The sequence below is a fragment of the Macaca nemestrina genome, chromosome 15 (assembly GCF_043159975.1).
Source record: "Macaca nemestrina isolate mMacNem1 chromosome 15, mMacNem.hap1, whole genome shotgun sequence".
Lineage (NCBI taxonomy): Eukaryota > Metazoa > Chordata > Mammalia > Primates > Cercopithecidae > Macaca > Macaca nemestrina.
The window spans coordinates 91020602-91043194 of NC_092139.1; the positions used below are offsets into that span (position 1 = coordinate 91020602).

A 22593-nucleotide genomic window follows, 5' to 3' on the forward strand; every position below is an offset into this window, starting at 1 on the left:
TTATGTCCTCCCCAGGTAACCTCCCCATACATTGAAACCTAATCCCTCATATGATGGTACTTGGAGGTAGGGCCTTTGGGCCTCTTGGGAGGTGATTAGGTCATGAGGGCAGAGCCTGCATGAACGGGATTGGTGTCCTTATAAGAGACCCCAGAGAGTTCCCTTGCCCCTTCTGCCATGTCTAGGAGGACACAGTGAGAAGACCACCATCAATGAATCAAGACATGGGCCCTCAGCAGACACTGAATCCACTGTCACCTTGATCTTGGACCTCCCAGCCTCCAAAACCACGAAAAATACATTTCTGTTGTTTATAAGCCACCCAGGCTATGGTTCTTTGTTATAGCAGCTGACAGACTAAGACACAAAAGTAATAAAAACACACGTTTAGACAACGATTTGTGTAGGAACATTCACAGCAGTTTTATTCATGATGGCCAAGAATTAGAAACAGCCAACATGTCCACTAACAGGTTGATGGATAAATAAATCATGGTCTAACCACAGAGGGGAATACTACTCAGCAATACAAAGGAGTCTCTCCTAATACATGCAACAACATGCATGAATCCCAAAAACTGTATCTGAAGCCAAGCCAGACACAAATATGTACATACAGTATGGAATGACTTCAGATTCTGAAAAAAGGTAAATCTGACTAATTGAGGCAGAAAGCAGGTCAGTGGTTCCCTGGGGCTGGGGCTGGGGTGGGTTATTGATAGCAAAGGGGCATGAGGGTGCCTTGGGGCAGGGTAAACGTTCCATCTGGATTGCGGTGGTGTTTCACAAGTGTATACACTTCTCAAAACTCACCAAATATAGACTTAAAATGGATATATTTGATTATGTGTAAATCGTACCTCAATAAAGTTGATTAAAAACATCAATTCCTCAGAAAATTCTAATCACTCCCCTCTCAGACTAGATCAGTCCTCCTGGACGCACATCCATACCCACTACAACCTGTATTTATTTTTTTTGAAACATGGTCTCCTTCTGTTGTCCAGGCTGGAGTGTAGTGGCTCAATTAGGATTCACTGCAGCCTTGACCTCCCAGGCTCAAGTGATCCTCCCATTTCAGCCTCCTGAGTAGCTGGGACCACAAGCATATACCACCACACACAGCTTATTTTATTATTTTTTTATTTTTTGGTAGAAACAGGATCTTACTGTGTGGCCCAGGCTGGTCTCAAACTCCTGGTCTCAAAGCGATCCTCCTGCCTTGGCCTCCCAAAGTGCTGGGATTATAGGCATCAGCCACCTCGCCTGGCCAACCTGTATTTTTCTTTCACTGCATTTCCTGAGTCTGTAATTATTACGTTTTAAAGAGATGAAGTCTCCCTCTGTCACCCAGCCTGGCATGCAGTGGTGTGATCGTAGTTTACTGCTACCTTGAACTCTTGGACTCAAGTGATCCTGCTGCCTCAGCCTCCTGAGTAGCTAGAGCTGTTAGCACATACCACCATGCCCAGCTCATTTTTTAATTTTTTTGTAGAGATAGAGGGTCTCACTATGTTACCCAGGCTGGTTTCAAACTCTGGCCTCAATTGATCCTCCCACCTTGGCCTCCCAAAGTGCTGGGATTACAGTCATGAGCTGCCACAACCAGCCTGTAATTATGTTGTTACTGATTTTCTGTCAGTTAATTACCTTTAGCCTGGAACACCACTCTCACCACTGATTGCTAAGCACCTGGAGCCATGTCTGCACACAACGGGTGCTCAATAAACACTCCTTAAACAAAGGAATGCAGGAGGGAGTGAGGACCAGGGCCCTGGCAGGAAGCAGAGGACAGGACAGCAGCTGGCTTTGGCCCCTGGTCACCCCTTTGGGATTAGAGTTCTGTCGACTGGATAACCTCCGGGCTCCTCCACGTGGGGCCCTGGGCCCGCCTCGGGAAGTTGAGTCTGTGTAATTCTTCAGAGATCTCTTGGAGGGTCTTGCCTTTGGTCTCAGGAAGGAACAGGCCAGTGTAGATGGCCCCACAGACACAGACACCAAGGAAAGGGACATAGAGAAAGTGGGACAAGGCCTCCTGCGGATTAAAAGAGACCCCAAGACCTGGTGTGGCTCCATCAACCCCAAACGGAAGGCCCATGACAGGTTGTGAGGAGGGATTTGCCCCCCTCTTTGCTCCCCTAAGACCCCTCCCTCTCAGTCTCAGTCTCCCTGGATGGAAGCCTCCTGCTGGGGTTCTCAGCAGGAGGCTGAGATGACAGGGACACAGCCTAAGGCAGGGCCCCCAGCGGGAGGGGCGGGCCTACCATGATGAAGGGAAATCCCAGGCTGACCAAGAAGAGCATGATCCACATGAGCGCCCCGCAGACCATGCAGGCAGCGGGCCTGGCCATCTGGTCAAACAGCTCTGTGGCCAGGATCCCCGTCACCCCGGCTGGAAGGAGGGGCAGGGACAGGGGTCTGCTGGCCAGGGGTCCCTGCCTGCCTCTCCCCTACCCCAGCCCAGACATGGGAGTGGGAGCCCAGGCCCAGTCTGTATGGGGGACCCCCAGGGCTCTCCTCCTGCCATTCCCTCCCAGAAACCCCAGCACGAGGTGGTCTCTGAGGGCCCGCAGGGGACATTGCATTCACACCATCACCATGCACCCAGCCACCCATCACTCCTTCTATGTGATGACGGATGCCCAGAGCCCCTTGGGCCCACTCACCAGGGCCAATGCCAAAGCTGAGGATGGAGGCAAAGATGCAGGCCACGGCCAGGTAGAGTGTCCAGGGGAACAAGCTCTGCCATGGACGGGGCAGGGGTGAGGTGGAAGTTAGCCTGGCCTGGACCCTCCAGCCCTCATCCACGCCAGCTACCTGCAGGCACAGGGCCACAGTGAAGATGCTCCCCCAGCAGGCCATCAGGCTGTACCCACCGATGAGCAGCACGCGCCGACCCATCCTCTCGACTGCCACACACTTCAAAGGAAGAAAGCACAGACCCATGCACCCAGCCATGGTTCCTGAGGTGTGGGGCAGGCAATGGGAAGGGGTCTCCTGAGAAAGCTGGTGGTGGAGGTGGGGGTAGTTTATTGCTTCAATGTGACTTTATTAATTTCCTAAAGGAACTTGGTCAATCAATCACCCAACTTCAGCCAGTTTCCGCATCTCAAAATGGTGCTGGAAGTGACCCGCAAACAATAGATGCTCTCTAACTCACTGCATTGATTGATTGATTGAGACAGGGTCTCGCTGGTCCAGCCCAGGCTGGAGTGCAGTGGCATAATCTCGGTTTACTGCAGTCTCAACCTGCTAGGCTCAAGTGATCCTCTCACCTCAGCCTCTCCAGTAGCTAGCACTACAGGCGAAGACCACCACACCCGGCTAATTTTTGTATTTTTTGTAGAGACGGGTTTCACCGTATTGCCCAGGTTGGTCTCGAACTCCTGATCCCACCTCAGCACTATCGCCTGGGGTGGAGTGCAATGTCACCACCTCGGCTCACTGCAACCTCCACCTACCGGGTTCATGTGATTCTCCTGCCTCAGTCTCCCGAATAGCTGGGATTACAGGTGCCCGCCACAATGTCCGGCTAATTTTTTGTATTTTTTAGTGGAGACAAGGTTTCACTATGTTGGCCAGGCTGGTCTCGAACTCCTGACCTCGTGATCCACCCGCCTCGGCCTGAAGTGCTGGGATTACAGGCGTGAGCCACTGCACTCGGCCCCTCACTGCATTTTAACACCATAAGCTGGAGTGTAAACTGGTTTAATGCAGAGGACCTGGGGGTCCCTCCCCCAAGGGCTGGTGGAAGAAGGGCGCCCTCCAGACTCACACTAACAATCGCCATGAGCAGCTCGCAGCTCCCAGTCCCGATGGTGGCATACTGGACTTTCGCTTCTGGCACTCCTGCTTTCTGGAACACGGAGGAGGCGTAGGCGTACATCTGGGAGAGCATGGCTTTCAGGCCTGGGCTCCTTTCCACCTCCCATGGCTCCCAGCAGCCTGCAACACCAAGCCTCCAGGGCCCAGGGCGTGGGGCGGGGCAGGGGTCTCACCAAGTCATTCCCGCAGAGCTCCATGGCACTGCCCAGCACCACGAGGCTTGTCACCTGTCTCCTCAGGGCCCGATGCTGGAACAGCTCCCATGGGCGCCGGGCACGGCAGCCCTGGCAGGCAGCGCGCTCCTCCTCCAGCTCCTCCAGCTCCCTTGCCAAGTTCCCTGAGCCCCGCAGTCGCCGTAGTGCTGAGCCAGGGAAGAGGGTACTGAGCTCCCCATCCCCAAGCCCCTCTTTGGTCCCCCCACAGGGACCCTCTCCTCCATCACACCATTCCTTTCCTTCTTGGCTCACTCTCTGTCTCTGTGTCTGTCTCTGTGTGTGTGTGTCTCTCTCTGCCTCTGTCTCTCTCAATCTCTCTGTGTCTGTTTGCCTCCCTGGTCAGATGGAGATGATCTTCCTGGCCCTGACATTTCTCAGGGCTGTTGGGGTGTTGCTACCGTGGATGAAAAAAGGCTTTAGAAAGAAACTCGGGGTTCTGCAGACATATCATGACTATTGCAGCACATTATCAAACTCAATTCTTCACCCCTCCCTGCACCCATGCTGCTTGCTGTGTGATTTTGCAGTTCCTCCCACTAAAGGGGCAAGTACCGCCTACATCCCTGCTCCTGGCTCTGGGCTTGGCCAATAGGATGAGGCTGCAGTGAGGGCGTGCCATGTTCCAGCCTGAGCCTTAAGAGGCCTTGCTCACTTATACTTGCTCTCCTGCCACCACGAGAACATTCCAGGCTAGCCAGGAGGATGACAAGAGACATGGACAGCCATTGGCCAGGCGCAGTGGCTCAAGCCTGTAATCCCAGCACTTTGGGAGGCAGAGGCGGGCCTGAGGTCAGGAGTTCAAGACCAGCCTAGCCAACATGGTGAAACCCCATCTCTCCTAAAAATACAAAAATTAGCCAGGCGTGGTGGCAGGCGCCTGTAATCCCAGCTACTTAGGAGGCTAAGGCAGGAGAATTGCTTGAACCCAGGAGGCAGAGGTTGTGGTGAGCCAAGATCATGCCATTGCACTCTAGCCTGGGGGACCAGAGTAAGACTCCGTCTCAAAAAAAAAAAAAAAAAAAAAGAGACATGGACAGCCAAAGGGGCCCAGATGAGCCACCCTCGCTGGGACTGTTCTAGATCAGCCAATGCCCAGCTGAGCTGCAGTTGCAGGAATGACCAAGATCAACAGAGACATCAGCCAGAACCATCCTAGATCAGCCCAGCCCAGAGGACCTAGAGGCTTAGGCTAAACAATTGCTTGTTTTGTTTGTTTGCTTACCACCGAGATGTTACGATTGTCTATTAGTCAGCAATAGAAAGCTGATCAATAAATTGGCACCAGGAGTGGGTGCTACCATAACAAAGACCTGTGAAATATGGTATTAATTCCAAGACCAGGAAGAGGATGGCGATGAGGTTGAAGAAATGAAATGCTATGTTATATAGTGCAGTAACTTGGAAGAAAGAAAATGGGCTCAATGAACTTATGGACTTGAGCAAAGAAAACTCCAAATGTTGAAAGCATGAACTGGTTGCTGTTAAATGAGTATTCTAAGCTCGCTGTAAGACATGAAGAATTAGCTCAGAAAATAACTGGCCAGTTTGCAAACAGAATTCAGAGGCAACAAAATTTAATTAAATATAGCATATTTCAGAAACGCTGGGTTAGTTGAAAACAACAACAAAAATGTTTTCTCACCTCTATCCTCTCCAGCTAGCAAAAGAATCCCAAATTAAGTAACAGCCTGTGAGCAAAGATCAAATCCGGAACACTGCCAGGAAGCCATGGACTCATAGTAAAGATCAAATCAAGCGTGTGGCTTAAAGCAATGCCTCATAGACCCTCACAGCTAGAAAAGGGGGCATTTAGGAGGCTTGCGGGCGTTGCTTCAGGGTAGCCTGACATACCCTAAATAACAGCAATTAGGCCTTGGGAGAGAAGCCTGTCTCAAAAGTAATTGTGAGCGTGGTTTGTTGGCACATGAAAAAACCTCAAATACATAGAAAACTCACATTATTTTTGAGAAAGTTGTATTGGCAAAAGCTCTGCTTTTTGACCAGGACAATTTGAAATATAAAGACTTCTGTGCCCCAACTTTTCTTTTTTTTTTTTTTTTTTTTGAGATGGAGTCTTGCTCTGTCACCAGGCTGGAGTGCAGTGTGCAGTGGCACCATCTTGGCTCACTGCAACCTCTACCTCTCAGGTTCAAGCGATTCTCCTGCCTCAGCTTCCCTAGTAACTGGGACTACAGGCGCATGCCACTACGCCCAGCTAATTTTTGTATTTTTAGTAGAGATGGGGTTTCACCATGTTGGCCAGGCTGGTCTCGATCTCTTGACCTCGTGATCCGCCCACCTTGGCCTCCCTGGTATTACAGGTATGAGCCACGGCGCCCAGCCTGCCCCAACTCTCTGTAGACAGGAAGCAAGCTGAGAAATTTGCTCAACCATCAAAAGCAGCACACTGTGCAATGCCCTCTTCAGAAGGAATCAAGGAAGGTGATAGAAAAGGAAAAACATCTCAGAGGGCAGACGCAAGAAGCATGGAGAGCCACACATAGTGGTGTGTGCCTAGAGTCCCAGCTACTCAGGAGGCTGAGGCAGGAGGATCGCTTGGGCCCAGGAGCTCTGGGTTGTGGTACGCTAGGCAGATCAGGTGTCTACACTAAGTTCAGCATCAATATAGTGACGTCCCAGGAGCAGGGACCACCAGGCTGCCTAAGGAGGAATGCACTGGCCCAGGCTGGAAACGGGACAGTTCAAAACTCCTGTGCTAGCTGGATACAATGGCTCATGCCTATAATCCAAGCACTTTGGGAGGCCAAGGAGGATGGATCACTTGAGCTCAGGAGTTTGAGACCTGCCCAGGCAAAAGGTGAAACTCCATCTTTACAAAAAATACAATAAAAAAAAAAAATTAGCCAAGCATGGTGGCACGGGCCAGTAGTCCTAGCTACTCAGGAGGCTGAGGTGGGAGAATTGCTTGGGCCTGGGAGGCGGCGCTTGCAGTGAGCTGAGATCACACCACTCCAGCCTGGGTCACAGAGTAAGACCCTGTTCCAAACAAAACCAAAAAACCAAAACAAAAATGAAGAAAACTTCCATGCTGATCAACAATGGGGTCATGCCTATGAATAGCCACAGTACTCCAGCCTGGAAAAGCGAGAACCTGTCTCTAAAAATTAAAGAAAAAAAAAAGAAAAAAAAAGAACCATGGCCTGGGGTGCCCTTCCTAGGGGGCAGGGGACAGAGCCGGAACTTGAACAAAGAATACTCCCTACCCCCAAGGCAGGGGACATGGCCGTATTTTCCTAGGGGCACTTCAGAATTGTTATAGATTAGTGACTGCTCCATGCCTGCCTTGCTTCCTCGTTTTTGAAATGAGAGCTTTAATTCCGGTTACCTCATCTTACTTTTCACCATTGCACGCTGAGTGTGGGAAGGGAGGAAGACTTATCTTTCTAGATCCTAGGTTTCTGGATCAGGAAAAGGCCCATATAGACCTAATGTGGTGTAAGATCTGGGACTTCAAGCCTGATGCCATGATTGGATGAGGCTCTGGGGGATCCTGGGATGGGACTGAACACATTTTGCACAGAGGAGAGACATAAGTAATAATTGTGGCCATGGTAACAGAGAAGAGTACACTAATGGGCTCTGGTCTTCACCCCTCCTTAAATGCACACCCCTTGCGATAGGAGAGGATATGCCATCAATTTTCCCATCCCTTGACTTGGGATTTGGCAGCATGACTGACTCCCTTTGGCCAATGGAATGTTAATAGCACGAGGGGACCAAAGGTTTGGAAAGCACTTATGCAACTGGATTTGCTTTCTTGTTTCTCTGCCATCATCATACTATTCCTAGGCTAACCCGTTGGTACCAAAAGTGAGAGGACAGAAAGTGCAGCAAAGCTGAATGACTCCAGTCCAGACTAGCCCAGACCGGCCAAGCCGCAGCTGAACCTCACCGCTGCCCCCGTCCCCCGCCCCATGCTGTGAGGTAGCCCAGCTGAGATCAGCAGAGCTGCGCAGCCAGCCAGGCAAGCAAATGAGTAAAAGATGCAGTAAATAATTGTTGCTTTAAACCAGAAACGTGGCAGTTGTTCCTTAGGCATTCTTATTGTAGCCATAGTTGACTGATAAGATGACCATCACCCAGTTGGCATTGGGTAGGTGAGGTCTTGCACAGGTGTTTGACCGTGTGTGTGTGTGTGTGTGTGTGTGTGTGTGTGTTTCTCCACACCACTCTGGAGTTCTTGAATAACAGTGGCTATGTCTGATCCATTTTGCTGCCTGGCAGTTTGGACAGCCACTTGATAAGAGTTCTGACTGAAGGCAGGTATGGGCAGATCATGAAACTGAGACACAAAGAGAGGGATAGCTTTTCCTTGATAAATGAAACCTATGAAATGGGGACCCATATACTCTGAGGAGATGCACCCCTTGGTCAAGGCAGTCTGGGAGCCCAAGGACAGAGACTTACCTGCCAGGCAGGCCTCGGTGTCTCCACAGTCAATGAGGAGGTAGCGTGGGCTTTCGGGGACCAGAGGCAGGGAGGCGAGCTGCAGTACCCCGGGCACCAGGCAGCTGGCCAGCAGCAGAGGCCAGGCCTGAGGGTCACCTAGAAGCTCCCTAAGGAGGCAGAGGAGAGGTCAGGCCAGATTCCTCTTTGCCAGAGTCCTACCACCCTGCTCTCCTGCCCACCTGCACACCTCCCTGCAGAGGGTCTGCAATTGCCCCGTGCCTCTTCCTATCCAAGTCTGGGTCTGAACATCAAGATCCCTCCCACCCAGGCTGGGACCAAGAGAGGACAGGGACACTGCCCCACCTCATCCCTAGCAACTCCCCTTTCCAAGAGTCCAGGCTCTGCATTCTCCTCTTTTTTCTGGAATGACTGGAACAGGTTTCTCTTTGAAAGCCCAAATCTTTACCCTCTCCTCTGTCAAGACCTGTTCTTTGCTCCCTGACCTGGAGAGGATAGGATAAGGTGATTCACATTGCAGTATGTTGACTGATACCCATTTTGTGAATTGGCAGCAGAGATATGGATAGAGGATTCGATGCCTTCATGCAAAGCAACAATGCTTTAATCTACTAGTGGGTAGGGGAGACATTTAGGTGAAGAAAGGTTTTTACTGGTATCTACGAAATACTCAATGCATGTGGGGGAGGGGTGCTTACCTGAGTCCGACCACCTGTCCCATCACGATCCCCAGAGCGGTAAAGATGGCTGAGCTCATGGCCACAGCTCCTCGGAGCTCCTTAGGGGCGCTCTCCCCCAGGTACATGGGCTGGATATTCATGCTCACGCCTGGACGTGTGCACAGCAGAGGCACATCAGCCACCAGCTGGGACTTCCCTCCACGACATCAGCCTGTCTTCCCTGCCCCACTCAGCACTGTCCAGCCACTCAACTGGATCCTGGCACTGAGGGCTGATCCCTCACCCCCCACACTCTGAGGGGTTCTGCTTCACCTGCTGAAGGGCCAACAGGATCCCAACTCTACTCCTCAGAACTTCTGAGAGAGGGCTTTCTCAGATCCGCTCCCATCCTGGTCCCTGGCCACAGTCCCACATGTTCGTGGGAACTTCCTAGGTCCCATCACTGGGACCTGAGTGTGAAGGGCTCTAAGGAAGCTGTGTTGGAGCCCTTAAAAGCCCAGGTGGATGTGCTCAAAATTCTGCTCTCTCACATGAAAAGCCCCACAAACCGAGGAGTACCTAACAGGCCATTCTGCTTCTGAGGGAAGATCAGAAAACTCATCCTATATCCTTTTATACTTTGGCTGCCAGGAAGCTCATGGCTTAGTGTTACTCAAACATGGGACCTCTGTTAGTGTTAGTTTGCAGGTGTTTATTCCCCCACCCCTACACAACTTTTCCATTGTTCTGTACCTACTTTAAATATCTAGTCATATGAGTCTTTTAAGATAAACTATATTTCATCCTTTTGTGACAAAGGTAGGCATAAACAAAAAATAAATAAATGAGGCTGGGTGCGGTGGCTCACGCCTGTAATCCCAGCACTTTGGGAGGCTGAGGCAGGCGGATCACAAGGTCAGGAGATCGAGACCATCCTGGCTAACACAGTGAAACCCCGTCTCTACTAAAAATACAAAAAATTAGCCAGGCATGGTGGTGGGAGCCTGTAGTCCCAGCTACTCAGGAGGCTGAGGCAGGAGAATGGCGTGAACCCAGGAGGCAGAGCTTGCAGTGAGCCGAGATGGCGCCACTGCACTCCAGCCTGGGCGACAGAGTGAGACTCTATCTCAAAAAAATTAAATTAAATAAATAAATAAATAAAGGGAGGAAATGAGGGAAGAAATGAAATAAAAGAAATTAATGAATTTATGAATAAATAGGCATAGAGAGGTAGGACGAGAAGCCCCCACCCCATACCTGCACTGACTCCCACAAGCAGTCTTCCCAGCATGATCATCTCAAAGGAGCCTGCTTTGCGGCTGAATCCAAACAGAATCGCTGCCAACACCACAAAGATGTTATTCACCAGGAGGGACTTCTTCCTTGGGGGAAGCGAAACACACAGAAAGAGAGGCTGTGGTTCAGTCCAGAGGGACCATCCTTGGGGACCACTCTTTGCAACTCTAACAAGCCCTGATCACACACACACACGTGTGTGTATTTGTGTTTCAAAGAGTCTAAACTGCATGAACGGAAATGACCATTATACCTAGGCTCACCTATGGTATGCCTTCAGGTGAATATTCCCACTCCCCTCCCCCGCCATGCACCCCAATTACTCTCCTTTCTGCCTACAGCAAAGCTTGAAATAAAAGAATTTATGTGGTATGGCTTTCCCCCTTCAGATTAAGTATTGTTCTCCCCAAACTTTTTGAAAATGAAGGGACTGGCCAGGGGTGGTGGTTTATGCCTATAATTCTAGCACCTTGGGAGGCTGAGGTGGGAGGACTGCTTGAGCCCAGGAGTTTGTTTTTTTTTTGTTTTTTGTTTTTTTTTGAGACAAAGTCTTGCTGTGTTACCCAGGCTAGAATGTAGTGGTGCAATCTTGGCTCACTGCAACCTCCATCTCCCAGGTTCAAGCTATTCTCGTGCCTCAGCCTCCAGAGTGGCTGGGATTACCGGCGCATGCCACCACACCCAGCTAATTTTTGTATTTTTAGTAGAGATGGGGTTTTTCCCTGTTGGCCAGGCTGGTCTCAAACTCCTGACCTCAGGTGACCCACCTGCCTTGGCCTCCCAGAGTGCTGGAATTACAGGCGTGAGCCACAGCGCCCAGCCAAGACCCTGAATTTAAATCCTGACTCTGTCATTCATTCGTTCATGACCTCAAGTATGCCATTAACTACTTTGAGTCCTGGTAACCTTGCTGTCAAATGAGATGAGAGTTCCTACACTTATAGGTCTGTTGGAACACATAATTTTTAAAATATATGTAAAAATTGGGCTGGGCATGGTGGCTCATGCTTTTAATCCCAACACTTTGGGATGTCAAAGCGGGCAGATCACCTGATCCCAGGAGACCAGCCAGGGCAACGTGATGAAACCCCATCTCTACAAAAAATACAAAAAAATTAGGCTGGGCACGATGGCTCACGTGTGTCATCCCAGCACTTTGGGAGGTCAAGGCAGGCAGATCACCCGAGGTCAGGAGTTCGAGACCAGCCTGACCAACATGGAGAAACCCCATCTCTACTAAAAAAAATACAGAATTAGCCAGGCGTGGTGGCACATGCCTATAATCCCAGCTACTCAAGGCTGAGGCAGGAGAATTGCTTGAACCTGAGAGGTGGAGGTTGTGGTGAGCCGAGGTTGCGCCATTGCACTCCAGCCTGCGCAACAAGAGTGAAACTCCATTTCAAAAAATATATATATATTAGCTGGGCATGATGGCGCACGCCTGTAATTTCAGCTACTCAAGAGGCTGAGGTGGGAGGATTGCTGGAGCCCAAGAGTACGAGGCTGCAGTGAGCCATGATCACGCCACTGCACTCCAGCCTCGGTGAGAGAGTGAGACTGTCTCAACAACAACAATGAAGGTACTAATATGTAATTTATCAGATTCAATACAACTCCAGGGAGGAAGAACAGGGACTTTAGAGTGAAGGAATGGACGCATAGATAGTCAAGTGGAGTTTCCTTATATTTTCCTCCATGTATTACAGAGTCGCTTCTCACAACTCAGAATGGCTGTATGTCTCAATGCCTTGATCAATGGGACAGACACCAATCCAAGGAGGGGCCATTGGAAATGTCACCTGTTCCATCATGATGAAGCATTAGCTTTGGCTCCTAATACTGAGCTCAGAAGTGCTGTCATACAGATCACCCAGGAGAGCTCACTGTGATGATACAGCTCACTGTACTGAGAGGGAAACCGAAGACCAGAAGTGGCCAGTGTTCTGCTCAAAGTGACCAACACATTGGTGATAAAATATGAGCCAAAGCCTGTGTGTCTTGTGTCTAGAGAATCAAAAATGACAGTAGATTATAACAAACTTGATCCAGTGGTAACTCCAACTGTAACTAATAATTATAATTACAATGATAGACATTTTCCTCACTGGAATTAATAAATCCATTAATAATAATTAAGTACTTCAATCTGGTGAGTGCACTTTGCTCCATTTAAATACACAGACATTGCCAAAAACACTTAGCATTCACCTTGCAGGAAGAGTCATACACCTCCACTGACCTGCCTTAAGTATATAGCAGCAGCCGGGTGCAGCAGCTCATGCCTATAATCCCAGCATTTTGCGAGGCTGAGGTGGGCAGATCATGAGGTCAGAAGTTTGAGACCAGCCTGGCCAACATGGTGAAACCCCATCTCTACTAAAAATACAAAAAGTAGCCAGGCTTGGTGGCATGCGCCTGTTATCCCAGCTACTCAGGAGGCTGAGGCAGGAGAATCGCTTGAACCGGGAGGCGGAGGTTGCAGTGAGCTGAGATCGCACCACTGTACTCTAGCCTGGGTGACAGAACGAGACCCTGTCTCAAAAAAAATAATAAATTTAAAAAAAGGATATAGCAGCTGTCCATCTGTGGGCGACAGTCCATTCCACAGGGACCTGTGCATCCCACAGGACATGCTGCTGTCCCACTATTTTGATGAGTTCATACAGAAAGGACCTGGAGAAGAGGAAGCAGCAAGTGCACTAGATGTCTTGGTAAGGTACACTGTGACAAAGAGTAGAAGATTAAAAACGAGACAGGGGGCTGCCACTCCAACGAAGTTCCTGAGGTCTAGAGGACTAAGAGGTGGCAGCGTATTTTCTCCAAAGTGCATGACAAATTGCTGCACCATAGTCCCCTTCCTCTAAGGAGGAGGGACAAGCCTCTGAGAGCTTCTTTCCATTTTGGAGGCAGCGGAATACCACATCAGGTGTCGTGACCTGGTACATTTATCAGGTGACTTGAAAATCTGGCAGTTTTGAGTGGTGCTAACCAAGAGAAGTATTTCTCTAGTGGGTCGAAGCCAAATTCACATCGCACTAGCAACTATACACAATCACGGCCCCAAGCCAAGCTCAAAGAGCTCTGCCACTCAACCCTTTAGCTTTAGGAGAGCCTGTGGTGCTCAAAGTGGCAGTTAAAATACTCTAAAAAGAGGTCACAATGCAAAACCAAAGATTTTTAAGTTGAACTACTCTCCTTCAGCAAATTACTAGCCTCTTTTATATATACATATTGTATATTTTTTTCATATATATAAATATATATTTTTCATAGATATATAAATATGTATATTTATTTATTTAGAGATGGGGTCTCACTATGTCACCCAGGCTTGAGTGCAGTGGTGCTATAACAGCTCACTGAAGCCTCGACCTCCCAGGCTCAAGTGATCCTCCCACCTCAGACTCCTGAGTAGCTGGGACCACAGGTGTACGTCACTATGCCTGGCTAATTTTTTCTTTTTTTCTTGTAGAGATGGGGTTCTGCTATGTTGCCCAGGCTGGTCTCAAACTCCTGGGCTCAAGAGGTCCTCTTCCCTTGGCCTCTCAAAGTGCTGGAATTATAGGCATGAGCCACCATGCCCAGCCTGCTATCCTCTTAAGGAGAAAGAGCTCCTGGCCTTGTCACTAGGCCCTAGTGAGGAATAAACACCAGGCTGCGGGATGCCACAGGGCCATGTACTTATCATAACTGGGTGCTGTCTGACACCCTCCTACTAAGCTTGAGTGTGCCCTGTACTACTCCGTCACTGAATAGAAGTGGTATAAACCAAAATTGCCCAATGTGGGCCCCAAAGTTTCCCATGAATAGGTCACTCACATCAGTTTGGACCTAAAAGGTATTGAAGGACTTAAACCTATCCAATAGATTTTTTAGCATGGACTTTTTTTCTTTTTTTGAGACGGAGTATCGCTCTGTCACCCAGGCTAGAGTGCAGTGGCGCAATCTGGGCTCACTGCAAGCTCTGCCTCCCAGGTTCAAGTGATTCTCCTGCCTCAGCTGTTCATGCCATTCTCCTGCCTCAGGCTCCCCAGTAGCTGGGACTACAGGCGCCCGCCACCACACCCGGCTAATTTTTTTGTATTTTTTTAGTAGAGACAGGGTTTTACCGTGTTAGCCAGGATGGTCTCGATCTCCCAACCTCATGATCTGCCCGCCTCAGCCTCCCAAAGTGCTTGGATTACAGGCATGAGCCACCACGCCCAGCCTAGCATGGACTTCTTTTGCCTCTTTTTATTTTTCTTTTCTTTTCTTTTTTTTTTTTTGAGATGGAGTCTCACTCTTGTTGCCCAGGCTAGAGTGCAGTGGCACGATCTCGGCTCACTGCAACCTCTGCCTCCCGGGTTCAAGTGATTCTCCTGCCTCAGCCTCCTGAGTAGCTGGGATTACAGGCGTCCGCCAGCACGCCCGGCTAATTTTTGTAGTTTTAGTAGAAATGGGGTTTCACCATGTTGGCCAGGCTGGTCTCAAACTCCTGACCTCAGGTGAACCCCCCCCCCCGCCTCAGTCTCCCAAAGTGCTGGGATTACAGGCGAGAGCTACCGCACCCGGCCTGTCCCTTTTTCAAAAGGTTTGGTTGGACAGACAGTCTTAGATGAAGCAGAATTTGAAGACTGGTTTCAAGGAGGTACAGGGAAACACTAAGTGGGTGTATCTTTTAAAATTAGCCCAGAATCTGAAAATATAGCTGGGCACCATGGCTCACGCCTGTAATCCCAGCACTTTGGGAGGTCGAGGTGGGTGAATCACCTGAGGTCAGGAGTTCGAGACCAGACTGACCAACATGGAAAATCCCGTCTCTACTAAAAATACAAAATTAGCCAGGCGTGGTGGCGGGCGCCTATAATTCCAGCTACTTGGGAGGCTGAGGCAGGAGAATCACTTGAACCCGGGAAGCGGAGGTTGCAGTGAGCCAAGATCACGCCATTGCACTCCAGCCTGGGCAAGAAGAGCAAAATTCTGTCTCAAAAAAATAAATAAATAACCCAGAACCTGAAAATATACATAAATATGTTTCTGCTTATCAGAATCCCCTTCCTGCTGCAAAGAGGCTCTTCATAATCATGCATAATCATGGACAATATGACCTTCTATCTGTAGATGGCATTCAACTGCCTTTGACCATCCTGGTGCTTACTCAGTTGGGTGATGAAGCAAATAGGGTAGAAAGCACAGAAAACGCACATGGGCTCAACAATAGGGGCTTCCTGGCACCGAGATGACTAACCCACCTGTTCCCCTACGCAACCAACCCTGAGCACCCAAAGATGGCAATACATTTCAGAGCTCCAGTCAGCTGCTGAATGGAAGAACTACATCCCCCTGTCCTGGGGAGGGGAACAGACATTTGACATAATCAGAATAGGCATATGTGCTAAATTTGAATTTTTAATTTCTTCCTTTCATGCTTATGCCAGCTGAACCAGGTATCATGAGATAGCCACACAATAGTTATTACCTCCATCTTCGTGGGAAGAGCCCCACTTTTGTTTGCGATTGTTCCCCTACTCCCCACGGTGCAGATATGAGCCCTAGTGGTCTAATCCAGTCTTGGTGATCCTGTGCTAGTGTTATGGTTTGATGGTTTGTGTCTCTTCCAAAATTCAGGTTGAAATTTAATTTCCAATGCAACAGTATTTAGAGGTAGACCTTTGGGAGATTGATTAGGCCATGAGAACTCCACCTTCATTGATGGGACTAGTGCTTTATAAAAGGGCTGGAGGGAACTAGGCAGGCTCTTTTTGCCTTTTGCCCCTTTGTCTTCCCTGAGGACACAGCATTCGCCCTTTCTGCCATATGAGGACACAGGGACAAGGAACCACCTTAGAAGCAGAAAGAGTAGCCCTCACCATACACTGAATCTGCTGGTGCCTTGATCTTGGACTTCACAGCCTCCAGAACTGTGAGAAAGTAAATTTCTGTTCTTTATATATCACCCAGTCTCAGTTATTTTATTATGGCAACAAAAATAGACTAAGATCGCTAGTAAGCCAGCTGTTTTGAAACAGGGGCTCACTGTGTCATCCAGGCTGGAGTACAGTGGCACAATCAAGACTCATTGCAGCGTCGATCTCCTGGGCTCAGATGATCTTCCTGCTGCAGCCTCCCGAGTAGCTAGGTCCACAGGCATGTGTCACCATAACTGGTTGATTTTTTTTTTCTTTTTTTTTTTTTTTGAGATGGAGTCTTACTCTGTCGCCCAGGCTGGAGTGCAGTGGCATGATCTTGGCTCACTGCAGCCTCTGCCTTGTGGGGTCAAGTGATTCTCCTGCCTCAGCCTCCTGAGTGGCTGGGACTAGTGTGCCACCACACCCTGCTAATTTTTGTATTTTTAGTAGAGATGAGTTTTCGTCATGTTGGTCAGGCTGGTCTGAAGCTCCTGCCCTCAGGATCCACCCGCCTCGGCCTCTCAAAGTGCTGAGATTACGGACATGAGCCACTGCGCCCAGCCCATACCTGGCTAATTTTTTGTAGAGATGGGGTCTCACCATATTGCCCAGACTGGTCTCAAACTCCTGGACCCATGCAATCTTTCCTCCTTAGTGTAATTCCTCCCAAAGTGCTGGGATTACAGGGGTAAGCCACCCTGCTTCTAAGAACTTCCTTTCATGCTATGAGCTGCCCCAATGTCCTTTGAGCTATTACATTTTTGATTCTGTTAATCAGAGTCAGTTTGTGTTGTTTGCAATCCAAGAACTGCATTAGATATGCAGATGGAAAGTGAGGCCCAGGAAGAAAATACTTGTTTTAGGTCAGTTAGCACTTGTTGGTAGATATGAAATTAGAAACCAGGAGTCCTCCCTCTCTCGTAGCACAGGACTGTTTGCTCTACCAAATCCCGGAAGATGTGTCTTGCAAGGTGAAACTCCAGGCAGAGTAAGAGGCTGGATGAGGAGCTGATCTGGGCCTGGAGCTTGCCGGGCCTCTTCCTGCTTCCATGTCCCTCAGCCTGCAGGCTGCAGCACTCTTCATTAAAGGGCATTCAGGGGGTACGCAGGAAGCACTTACCTTCCCAGCGTGATGGCCAAGGGACCTGCAAGCAGTGCTCCAAAGAGGCCTCCTAGGGGATACAGAGACACGATGAGGGACCACATAAGTAGAATTAGGTGGTCAGGCAGTGGCTCTCCAGTACGCGCCTGCCACGTCTCATTGGTGAATTCCTGAATGTGCTGTGGACAGAAATGCCAGTCAGCCTTCTGCGGATGGGGGCGTGGGGGCACTAGACAAGACAAGCCTTCTCCCCAACAGGGTTCCATGCTTCTGCAGAACAGGCAATGAGAACAGGCACCGTGTCTTCTGAGCTCCCCGTGGAGCAGGAACTAACTCACCTGAGCACCTCCCCTGTGCAGGGCACCATGCTGGTTCTAATCCCTCAATATCCCTCAGAGCCTAGCATTGGACATGCCCCATTTTCCCCTCTTTGCAAAAACACTTTTTCTCCCTACTCACACAACACTTCTGACAGCTAATGTGTGGATTTTTTCCACATCAAGCAATTCTCTAACTCTCCGGACACGAGCTGGAGTACTACAATGGAATCCCATTCTGACACTATCCACTTGGAGTTAGCATCAGATCCCACAAGTCAAAGGGCTCCATTCCACAAGACTGTCCCCTCTTCAGATGCCAACTGCAAGACCAGGTTTCCTGCACTTCTGACCAACTGGCCATCAACTGGGGATTCCTAGGACCCTTTCCATGGGTTTGAAAATTTGCAACAATGGCTCACAAAACTCAGGAAGGCCCTTTACTTACATTTACTGGTTTGTTATGAAGGATACAACTCATGAACAGCCATATGGGAAAGATGCACTGGGCATGGTCCTGGGGGAGTAGGTTGCTAGAGGCTTCCATGTCCCTTGCAGGAGCACCACCTTCCCAGCACCTCAATGTGTTCACAAACCTGGAAGCTCATCAAATCTTGTTCAAGAGCTTTTATAGACCTTAATCTTCAGCTCCTCTCCCTTTTTCAGAGTTCTGTGAGTGGGGCTGAACATTCTGACCCTCTAATCTCTTGGTCTTTTTGGTGACCAGCTCCATCCTGAGGCAGTCTAATGGCCCTACCCTGTCACCTCATTAGCATACACGCAGGTATGATGAAATGGGGCTCATTGCAAATAACAAAAGATGCTCCTATCACTCAAGAAATTCCATGGCCAGGCACGGTGGCTCACACCTGTAATCAGAGCACTTTGGGAGGCAGACACGGGTGGATCACCTGGGGTCAAGAGTTCAAGACCAGCCTGGCCAACATGGTGAACCCCATCTCTACTAAAAATACAAAAAAAAAAAAAATTAGCCAGGTGTGGTGGCAGGCACCTGCAATCCCAGCTACTTGCGAGGCTGAGGCAGAAGAATTGCTTGAATCCGGGAGGTGGAGGTTGCAGTGAGCCAAGATTGTGCCAATCTTGGCAAGTAATCCTCTTGCTTCAGCCTCCCGAGTAGCTGGGACTACAGGCGCCCGCCACCACACCCGGCTAATTTTTTTGTATTTTTTTAGTAGAGACGGGGTTTCACTACTTTTGGGAGGCAGCCTCCCAAAGCACTGGGATTACAGACATGAGCAACCATGCTCAGGCTTGGTCACTGTCAAGACTGGGGATTAGGCTCTGGGAGAGGTGAAGTGACTTGCTCACAGCTTTAGCCATGGGTCAGGGTTGTACCAGGTAGTTTGGACTCCCCAGACTCCAAACCTCAGGTGAGTGAAGGGAAGTCACATGGTTAGGAAAGAAGTGGGGAAGACATGGACACCCTTCTCTTGGTTAGAGATGAAATGTCATTTGCAGGTCTCCCGACAGAACAGAACACAAGAGAGGGCAGTGGGTTCAGGTGCTGGGCCAGTTCTCCCCTGCCCAGCTCAGGGCAATGACTGGCAGCCTAGTGACCACCAGCTGCCTCTCGGGGGAGGAACTGTCCACAGGAGCTGGGACCAGGGCCAGCTTCCCCTGACATTGGCTGGAACTCCTCAAGAGTGACCATTGACAAAGATTCTCCTCAGAGTTTTCTAAGCTCTTTTTTTTTTTTTAAAGATAGGGTCTCCCTCCCAGCACTTTGAGAGGCCGAGACGGGAGGATCACAAGGTCAGGAGATCGAGACCATCCTGGCTAACATGGTGAAACCCCATCTCTACTAAAAAATACAAAAAAACTAGCCGGACGAGGTGGCGGGCACCTGTAGTCCCAGCTACTCAGGAGGCTGAGGCAGGAGAATGGCGTAAACCCGGGAGGCGGAGCTTGCAGTGAGCTGAGATCCGGCCACTGCACTCCAGCCTGGGCGACAGAGCGAGACTCCGTCTCAAAAAAAAAAAAAAATAAATAAAGATAGGGTCTCCCTCTGTTGTTCAGGCTGGAGTGCAGTGGCATGATCGTAGCTTACTGCAGCCTCGAACTCCTGGGCTCAAGCCATCCTCCCACCTCAGCCTCACAAGTACCTGCAAATACAGGCTCATACCACTGTGCCCTGTTGAATATTTTTTTACTTCTTTGTAGATACTGGATCTTGCGTGTTGCTTAGGCTGATCTCAAACTCCGGGGCTCAAGCAATCCTCCCACCTCAGCCTCTCAAAGTGTTCAGATTAGAAGGGTGAGCCACTGCGCCTGGTATTCTGAGCTCTTTTTCAACTAGGTCTCAACTTTTGGACTTCCGTGTTCATCTCTGCCTTGTTCAGTTTTAGCAAGTGTCCTGCTAAGTTGATTTAGCTAGAATCCTCATCCTCCACATCTGATCACTTTCAAAATCTAATTGGCCTCCTTATCCTCTGCCATCCTCCATGATGTCTGGTTACCCTGGCCTGCCCTCAATAAGAATCCTGTTGGGTCAATTTAACCAGAATCCCCCACAAACGCCTGATGATCCTCTCAGTCATTGTGCACCCACTGACCCTGCTCTACTCCTCGGCTATCAGTTCTCGCTTGCCCATGCTGTATTTGAAGTTGAATCCAATCTTTCTGCCTCAGGGCAGGACCCCATTGCCATGGTCCCTCCAACTAGTGCTTGCCACCTCTTGAATAAAGTCTTCATTACTGTGCTTTGACAAGTGTCATTGAATAGTTTTTGTTTTTGTTTTTGTGATGGAGTTTTGTTCTTGTTGCCCAGGCTGGAGTGCAATGGCGCGATCTCGGCTCACTGCAACCTCCGCTTCCCGGGTTCGAACAATTCTCCTGCCTCAGCCTCCCAAGTAGCTGGGATTACAGGCACGTGCCACCATGCCTGGCTAATTTTGTATTTTTAGTAGAGATGCAGTTTTTCCATGTTGGTCAGGCTGGTCTGGAACTCCCAACTTCAGGTGATCCACCTGCCTCAGACTCCCAAAGTGTTGGGGTTTACAGGCGTGAGCCACTGTGCCCAGCCTTTTTTTTTTTTTTTTTTTTTGAGAGGGAGTCTCCCTCTGTCACCCAGGCTGGAGCACGGTGGCGAGATCTCAGGTCACTGCAACCTCCGCTTCCTGGGTTCAAGCGATTCTCCTGCCTCAGCCTCTGGAGGAGCTGAGGTCACAGACATGCACCACCATGCCCAGATAATATTTCTACTTTTAGTAGAGACAGGGTTTAATCATGTTGGCCAGGCTGGTCTCAAACTCCTGACCTCAAATGATCCGCCTGCCTCAGCCTCTCAAAGTGCTGGGATTATAGGCATGAGCCACCATGTCCAGCCTGAATAACTTTTTCTTTAACAATTAGAACTTAACACTATTCAGCAGGGTAGGGGAAGCCTCTGAGCCTAGGAAAGTCTCCTTTGTGAGGGCTGGTGATGGCCGTGGGAGGTAAGGTCTGAGTGACCTGCCCAGCCCGGGATGGACCCCTCTCTAGTCTGAGTGTGCACTGAAGTGGGTGCTCAAATGCTTGATGAATGAATGAATAAATAAACCAATGCCTCATGCCTGTAATCCCAGTACTTTGGGAGTCCAAGGCAGGCAGATTACCTGAGGTCAGGAGTTTGAGACCAGCCTGGCTAACATGAGGAAAGTCCACTTCTACTACAAATACAAAAAAATTAGCCAGGCATGGTGACAGGCGCCTATAATCCCAGCTACTCAGGAGGCTAAGACAGGAGAATCACTTGATCCTGGGAGGCAGAGGTTGCAGTGACCTGAGATCTCGCCACCGTGCTCCAGCCTGGGTGACAGAGGGAGCCAAGATCACGCCATTGCACTCCAGCTTGCTCAACAAGAGCAAAACTCCATCTCAATAAATAAATAAATAAACAAACAAACAAACAAACAAACCAATGTAGCCAGCTCAGACCCCCCTTTCTAAATTCTCATCCTTGCTTTAAGAGGCTGGGCTGCTATCATTCTTTCTATCCCCATCTCTATCTTCTGCTAACAAATATTACTTTGGAGGAAGTTCTCTCCATAGTCAAGTACAGCTCTTGGTTCCCCCATAAAGGTGATCATCTGGCCCAGATCTGGCCAATCCGAGCATCCCAGCCTCCTGACCACATTACTGGTCTGGGAGTGGACACGTAAACCAAACCAGCCCCTCGGGCTCTTCCCTGCCTTTCTACATGAGCTAATCTGGAAGACTTTTGTTGGTGGGGGGAGTTCTCAGCTGGCAGGAAGTGAATCTGGTGACAGCAGCTCCCCAACTGGGTATGAAAACAAGGCCAAGGCAGGCACGGTGGCTCATGCCTGTAATCCTAGAACTTCAAGAGGCCAAGGTGGCCGGACCACTTGAGCTCAGGAGTTCGAGACCAGCCTGGGCAACATGATGAGACCCTGTCTCTACTAAAAAATACAAATAAAATAGCTGGGCTTTGTGGTACACACCTGTGGTCCCAATTACTTGGGAGGCTGAGGTGTGAGGATCGCTTGAGCACCTGAGCTTGGGGCGGAGCGGAGGTTGCAGTGAGCCGAGATTGCGTGACTGTACTCCAGCCTGGGTGACAGAGCAAGACTCTGTCTTAAAAAAAAAAAAAAAAAAAAAAAAAAAAAAAACCGAGAGAGGAAAATCAGGGGCAGGACAGCAGCCACAGTTCTGTCCTGGGGCCTGGTTCCTGCAGCTCTCCCCCAGTGCTGTGTGAAGCCCCATATCCCATCACTCCCAGTTATGTGACTAGGTACTTGCCCTTCTTACTTAAGCAAGTTAGAGGTAGGCTTCTATCACTGGGGCTGAAAGACCCATCCTTTCCACAGACACTCACAGAACATCGGCTCGGGCCAGGCTACGACC

At 49.6% G+C, this 22593-nt stretch overlaps 1 protein-coding gene across 23 annotated transcripts in view; it reads right to left on the minus strand.

Moving 5' to 3' along the window:
• Positions 1 to 398: 398 nt before the first annotated feature.
• Positions 399 to 22593, minus strand: part of LOC105497397 (solute carrier family 2 member 11) — a 39902-nt gene continuing 17707 nt past the window's right edge. For 6 of the 23 annotated variants that reach the window (XM_011768453.3, XM_011768441.3, XM_011768440.3 and 3 more), the window contains 9 exons: positions 17432 to 17592; positions 10385 to 10509; positions 9167 to 9296; positions 8469 to 8617; positions 3999 to 4186; positions 3776 to 3886; positions 2667 to 2919; positions 2265 to 2392; positions 1693 to 2035 (listed from right to left, as the gene is read on the minus strand). In XM_011768453.3, coding sequence (XP_011766755.2) covers positions 1835 to 2035; positions 2265 to 2392; positions 2667 to 2919; positions 3776 to 3886; positions 3999 to 4186; positions 8469 to 8617; positions 9167 to 9296; positions 10385 to 10509; positions 17432 to 17517 — 1371 coding nt within the window. In that variant the 5' untranslated portion in view covers positions 17518 to 17592 and the 3' untranslated portion in view covers positions 1693 to 1834. Of the gene's footprint in view, positions 2036 to 2264; positions 2393 to 2666; positions 2920 to 3775; positions 3887 to 3998; positions 4187 to 8468; positions 8618 to 9166; positions 9297 to 10384; positions 10542 to 17431; positions 17593 to 22593 lie in introns of all 23 variants that reach the window. The other 17 variants (XM_071080156.1, XM_071080155.1, XM_071080154.1 and 14 more) reach the window with 11 other exon arrangements.